Genomic DNA, 7,534 nt, shown 5'->3' on the forward strand with positions numbered 1-7,534 from the left:
AAAAAAAAAAAAAAGATTTCGGGTTCGGGCTCTAAATTTTACTGTGCAGCTCGGGTCGGGTCGGGTCAGACGATCTCGGGTACGGGTCGGGTTCGGGCTTCACTTTAAAGCCCGTGCAGACACAAACACACGTGATTCAACAAAAAAGACCAATCAGAAAATATTCTGATATGTTCTACACACAAAATAAGACCATTAATCATTAAAACAGCATCACACCTAACTGATTCACTAACAAGCGTTCTACAGCAATCAAGTGTACTATGGCTCTACAGTAGAGTGTGAGCAAAAAAATCAAGCGTGTGTAGCTTGAGGACAGAATTCCTACCTTGACGTGATTGAATTCGTTCTTGCTGGCGTCAGTGCCGACTGGTTTATTTTCAGCACGTGGCTTTAGGACCTGCCGCAGCGGGCTAGAGACGGGCAGACCTGTTACACTGATACCATCTGAAAGCACACAACAATATACATTAGACATATGGCACACATGAACACAGTGGCCAGAGGCCCGAGAAACAGCAAGAGAGGAAAGAGAGATCACTATCTTCTGTGACTTATGTGAGGAGAGGACGCTATTATACAGCTATAATTCCCCACATTCAGAGGACGTGAACATCACTCAGATGCTTTCCTCTCCATCTCTCTCTCCATCCGCCTTTCTATCTCTCATCGCATCTGTTTGTCCGGCGTTTAGCGCTCGAAATAAAAATTAAAATCCATAACATGACAGTTTGAAATATGATGAGGTGGAAAACTTGGTAATAAATAAGGCGCCGGAGTGCGTGTGCCGCAGTGGCTCTCTGGAACACACTCAGGTGGATATATTTTATCTCTCCAGCGCATACGGATAACGGCATTAACTTATAAACACACACACAAATTCATTCAAGCGAGAAACATTCTGGATTATTTTTAGAAACGGAACATAAATATGATGAATGAGACTTTCATCAACACAGACTTAAATGGTCCGCAAGCCTGCAAAAACATAAAAACACAAACCTAAAGAACACAGATCCTCAAATGTATGACGTCAGCTGCAGCGGGGCTGGGTGATATACTCTGAAATATTTAAGATAGATCTGCAAGGATTTTGCTGGTTATATAAAATGAAGCAACATTGTTATAATTTTACCACATTTTATTTTAAGTTTCTAATGGAGCATGTCAGTATAGTTTCCTGAGTATTAATACATAGATGTTTTAAATGTCTAATTTAAGCTTTTGTAGTAAAAATGGTTTTGGAATTGGAAAGTGTAATTCATTTCTATGAGTCATTTTAAAATTATTAAGTTCAATACATAGATTAAAATGTTTGTATCACTCAAAAATGCTGACAAAAGTCCTCACAGTGCAATTCCAATATGAAATCAAATGTTACCCTATGTACCTATTTAATGAATGGTACTCATTCACATTTTAAAGGCCACTTTTCACAGAGAAGTGCCGAAACAATCTAATTTCTTCTCATTAATTGTCCTGTGTCATTTGGAAATATAAACGCACACACAAATTCATTCAAGCGAGAAACATTCTGGATTCTTTTTAGAAACGGAACATAAATATGATGAATGAGACTTTCATCAACACGGACTTAAATGGTCCGCAAGCCTGCAAAAACATAAAAACACAAAACTAAAGAACACAGATCCTCAAATGTATGACGTCAGCTGCAGCAGGGCTGGGTGATATACTCTGAAATATTTAAGATAGATCTGCAAGGATTTTGCTGGTTATATAAAATGAAGCAACATTGTTATAATTTTACCACATTTTATTTTAAGTTTCTAATGGAGCATGTCAGTATAGTTTCCTGAGTATTAATACATAGATGTTTTAAATGTCTAATTTAAGCTTTTGTAGTAAAAATGGTTTTGGAATTGGAAAGTGTAATTCATTTCTATGAGTCATTTTAAAATTATTAAGTTCAATACATAGATTAAAATGTTTGTATCACTCAAAAATGCTGACAAAAGTCCTCACAGTGCAATTCCAATATGAAATCAAATGTTACCCTATGTACCTATTTAATGAATGGTACTCATTCACATTTTAAAGGCCACTTTTCACAGAGAAGTGCCGAAACAATCTAATTTCTTCTCATTAATTGTCCTGTGTCATTTGGAAATATGTCGATTATTGTCAAAACGTTGAAAAATAAATAAATAAATGACCTGCTTTGGCTCTGTCTGATGAAAATAATGAGTGTAAAATGCAGCGTTTACCATGCACAGATTTCTCTCTGAATCTCATGCAGATGAATTCTGATATTCAACAGAGGAGGAAGAGCAGTAAAGGGGCCGGTGAAAAGTGCATGTACGAAAACGCGTGTCTGTTAAACAGCATGTGATTTTCAGTCATCTTTCAAACGCTGCCTCTCTGCTGCTCGGTAAAAGAGAGCTGTACACAGCAGCACACATCAGGACAGATCTGGTCAGTATTTGTGTTTTACCACCCGTGGGTTCTGAAAGGGAACGAGAGGGTGTTCAATCACTTGACACACAGAGAACTTACGGTCCTCATTACGAGTCCCACGGCCTCCCAAATGACATCACTTCCCTTCAAGAGTGTCTGACACAATATGTCGTAATGTCTGCTGCTAACTTTACAAGACTCAGACGCCCAGACTCCAGGTCAGAGCAAACAGACTGACATGAGGTAAGAGGAGGCGGAGTTAAGTGTCACACGAGCAGGAGAGGGCGGAGCTTATATATAAAAGAAAAGAAAAGACACATTTAAACTCATAAATATTAAATGATTATAATATATATTCATAATTATATATGTGACAATAATAATAATGATAATAATAAATAAAATAAAAATATTATAATCAAAATAAATATTTTTATATTATCTAAATATTAATATGTTTATACTACTACTACTACTAACAGGTCATAAATGTTTTTAATAATAATAATAATAACACATTATTTCATTTTGTTGATTATTAAAATTAATAAATAATTATTTTCATATAGCACCTTTAATGATTTAATAATAATAATAATATAAAAATAAAATAATGTATTATTATTGAAATTAATAAATAAATATTTGTATAACACCTTTAAAAATTTAATAATAATAATAATAATAATACATTATTATTTTTATACAGTGCCTTTAAAAGTGTACAGGTAGTGTCTAAACTAAAATTAAATAAAATTAAATTAAATGATCTACCTAATGAACATCCTGAACAGCTTATCTTTAACAGACATCATTTATTCTCCTGCTTAAGTAAAATGCAGCGGATCGAAAAACGTGGTGCTCAGCGATTACCAGACATTACCCAGTGAGGCTAGCGAGTTCAGCCCTATGTAGCGGCGTGACATCATCCGCACCAGGGCTCTGCGGTCGGCTGACGTCCCGTATGAAGGGTAAACGTTTACCTCCAGCGGGCTCTCAGCGGGGGGAGCCGTCCGATTTAATGGAGCCGCTCTCCTCTCTCATTATGTTGTTCTTGCACTGACATTTTAACATTCAGGCACTAATGTGTTTAGTCTGACTGTCTGGCCCTCGCACTCTGCCTCTTTCTGACGGGGAGACGATTTATAGAGGACGGATGAATGAACGAAACCGGGCGGCATGTTAAAGAAACTCCCGTACAGACTGAACCCAACGGCCTCCTGAGAGACAGACAGAGCACTGCATCACAGTGATGACATCAGCACCATCACAGCCTGAGTTATGCTGACAGCAGAGATGGAGACAGACACAGAGAGAGCGATTGAGACAAAACGGGCAAAGAAAAAGGGTTGAAGGGAACAGAGCGAAAGGAACAGAAAGAAAACGTACAGTGTGTTCAAATGTTTTTAATAAGCCAATTCTTTTGAATGAATCAGTTTGATTAAACTCACTCTGATCAACTGAATCAGTCTAACAACTCATTGACTTACTGAACTGACTGGTTATTGCTGGTTAACATCAGCTGGTTAACAACACTCATTGAACCATTGACTTACTCATTGAACCACTAAAAATCATTACCAAGAAAGTAATTTATAAACATTAAATCAAACAAATGTATGACAATTGTAATAATACTATACTACTGTACTACAGTATTACTGTAAAGCAGTAAAAACAAGACATTTATAATAATAATAATAATAATAATAATAATAATATTTTTAATAGAACAACAGTAAAATTAAATACCAATAAGTATGGTTGTCTTAATTTCTTTGCTTTCAAACGTTAAACTTTTGTAATAATGCTACTGTACTGTAAAATAAAAAATAGCATTTAATAATAATAATAATAATAATAATAGTTATTGTTATTTTAAAGAACAAAAGTAAAATTCCAATACTAATATTTATGGTTGTCGTAATTGTCTTAATATTGTTGTCTAATTGACTTTGCTGACAAGCATTAAACTGTAGGGCTTTTATTTTTGGCAGAAAACCACTGGGAGAACTTAAATCTGTTGACAACATATTTATAAGCTATGATTGGTGCATGTTGTATTTTCAAATGCATGTTAGAATAGTTGAAAATGCAGTTACTATATAAATATGTATGAAATTTGTATAAATATGTTGACAACAGTGTGGAAGCTGCTTCATGCAAAACATGCAAAACCAAAGATGTCTCGCATCCCATTATGACATCACAATGGAGAGAAGGATGAGCAGCCAATCAGAGATTAGGAAGTGCAACATCAAACTTCAACATTCGAATGGCTTGTTTTGATCTTATTTTCTACAGTTAAAAAACAATCATGAGATGAGAAAAGCAATAGCAAATTGCTAATATTACTGCTACATAACAGCAGTAATGTATTAGCACCTGCGATAACATCAGTAGTGTTTACAATTCACTGCCCTCTACATGCTGCGCTATTAAGACCGGCTTTAAGCTGTCTTATCGGCCTAATTCAGAGAAAATGATTATTTCAACAATTAAAACATTTTAGCAGCGTCTGAGGAGAGACCCAGGAGAGGAGAGAGAGAGGAAGCAGGCCGTTCAGCTCGCACCTGTTTGCAATTCAAGCAGAAACACAGTCTGCTACATTCTGCTCTCCTCGAGTCTCATTAATATTTACATGTATGTACAAAGAGACAGAGAGAACCTGGAGGACATTTCCCATTCTCAGAGGTCGCTCTTTTGGGCTCAAAACAGGTTACAAATACATTTCATTGACATTTTATACTTTATATATCACAATTTTCGATTAGAATATTTTAAAATATTCATTGAATATATAATTCTATATATTCAAAATATATTTGAATATTAGATATTTCATAATAGTAAATTTTTATATTTATTACTTTTATTTTTATCATTTGATATTTCATATATATTTTAATTTTTTTAATTTTATTATTATAAAAAAAATATTATTTGTAATTACTTTTTAACATTTTGTCATGTATTTCATAATCTTATTTTTTATTTTTATATTAATTTATAAATTTTTACTTTTAAAAATGTACTTATTTTTGTTTATTTATTTATTGATTGGTTGATTTAACACTTTTTCAGCACTACTCCAGTCTTCAGTGTCACATGATCCTTCAGAAATCATTCTAATATGCTGATTTGCTGCTCAAGAAACATTTCTTATTATCAGTGTTGAAAACAGTTGTGCTGCTTCATATTTTTGTGATACATTTTTTTTCAGGATTTTTTGATGAATAGAAAGTTCATGTCATTATACTGTCACTTTCAATCAATTTCATGCATCCCTGATAAATTAACGTATTAACTTCTTTCTATATACCTATATATATACAATATATATATATATATATATAGATAGACATATTACAGATACTACCCAAACTTTTGAAGTTTGTACAGTGTACAGTGTACATGTGAATGACAATGTGTCTTGTTCAAAAACATATTATATAGTTTCAAGCTAATTTGAACTCCACTTCAATGTTTAGTAGAAACAACTATGATAACGGTGATTTCTCCTTTTCAGTGTGCATGAGAGGTAAAACAAGAGGCTAGACAGGAAGAAAGAAGATGTAAGTGTAATATAACCAGGAAACATACAAAAAGAACAAGATGTGAAGAGAAAATGTATATGACTACAGAGAGGAAATAAGAGGGCAGAGCGAACGGAGAGGGGGCAATACTGAAGAGAGGTGGCCGATGTCTCTGTTGAATGTGAAATGAGAGAGTACAGACACCATTTCAAATCACCTCGCTTGAATCAGATCTACCATAACAGGGCAAAGTGAATACTGCCTTTCTATCTATCAGAGAGCAATCAAGCCTGTCTTGATTATAGTGCGATGGCTCCGGTGATGCACTCTCAGAAATTGAGCGTAAATTGGATGGGACAAACCAGAATGGACCCCAATGATGTTGTTTTTGCGTGTCAGCGTATGTGTGCTGATTTCGTGTGGATGTTTACCGTCGTTCAGGTCGTGTAACAGGTTCTCCTGACCGGAGAAGTCCAGTTTGGCGCTTATGTTGACAGGGATGGAGACGGATTGACCGGATTTCAGAGGCAGGTGGGACAAAGCGTCCTGCAGGTCCCAGGTCAAGAACTCACCAAACAGCTTCTCTGAAAGACAGAAAAAGGGAGATATTTGATTACAGCATTGAGGAATGAAACGTCTTGCACTTCGGTCAGGACAAAAAAGGATTTTTAAACAAAAAAAAAGCAACACTACAATTCGCATTTTTTTTTAACTAAGAAAAAACAAACAAAAATATTATTATTATTATTATTAAATATTTCTTAATATATTGTCATGCATAATCAATTTTAATAAATAGATTTGGACACAAAATATAGGATGCACATCACTGATTCATCTTTTTCTTGCATATCCATATGAAGAGTTAATTTGCAAAAACCGATAAACGTCACTTTAAAAAAAAAAGAGCTGATTGGCGTGCATTATTCTTCACATATAGCGCGATCTGATCCCTAAACACGTTTTGTCAAAAAAGCCGGTTTTGTCCACTTTCAAGGCATCGCGAGTTCACGTTTTACTGCAGAAGCCGACAAGCGCCCTTGTTGTTTTTGAACAGAAGCCGATAAGTCAATTTTAGCGAATCAGTGCGCTGTATTCAGGTCAGAGATCAAAAGCTCTGAGTTCAGATATGTTGTGATCAACATTGACATCTGCACCGAGAGAAACTTCTCCCACTCTCTGCATTTGGCAAATAGTTTCTTATGTGTTATATTTTATATCAAGTGTCTGATGTAATAGCAAATATAGACCATCTAAAAAAAAAAAAATTGCATATTAAAATAAAAATGTAATATTAAAATAATAATATTAAAACAACTAAAAATATTAAAACTAGACAAAAATAAAATAAATTAAAATAAAATAAACATGTGAAGTAAGGTGCATAAATCCCCAGCAGGTGTTTGGATGAACCAGCAAAGGGAAAAGAAAAGAAAAAAAAAACCTGGACATATACAGTGGAATACCATGTCAATAAAATTATGAAAAAAAATCTGCCAATTAAATAAAGCAAAAAAGTATGTTTATAATTGGGTGCGCTGATTCAATTACCGTATTGGCCCGAATATAAGACGACCCTGATT

The 7,534-nt window shown here is 34.4% G+C and overlaps 1 protein-coding gene across 2 annotated transcripts in view; it reads right to left on the bottom strand.

The window, feature by feature from the left end:
- trappc9 (trafficking protein particle complex subunit 9) overlaps positions 1 to 7,534 on the bottom strand; it is a 235,501-nt gene that overhangs the window by 123,522 nt on the left and 104,445 nt on the right. For both annotated transcript variants that reach the window (XM_016537066.1, XM_016537059.1), the window contains 2 exons: positions 6,383 to 6,535; positions 329 to 447 (listed from right to left, as the gene is read on the bottom strand). In XM_016537066.1, coding sequence (XP_016392552.1) covers positions 329 to 447; positions 6,383 to 6,535 — 272 coding nt within the window. The remainder of the gene's footprint in view (positions 1 to 328; positions 448 to 6,382; positions 6,536 to 7,534) is intronic.

The sequence above is a fragment of the Sinocyclocheilus rhinocerous genome, unplaced genomic scaffold, assembly GCF_001515625.1.
Source record: "Sinocyclocheilus rhinocerous isolate Xijiao unplaced genomic scaffold, SAMN03320098_v1.1 scaffold1154, whole genome shotgun sequence".
NCBI classification, from domain to species: domain Eukaryota; kingdom Metazoa; phylum Chordata; class Actinopteri; order Cypriniformes; family Cyprinidae; genus Sinocyclocheilus; species Sinocyclocheilus rhinocerous.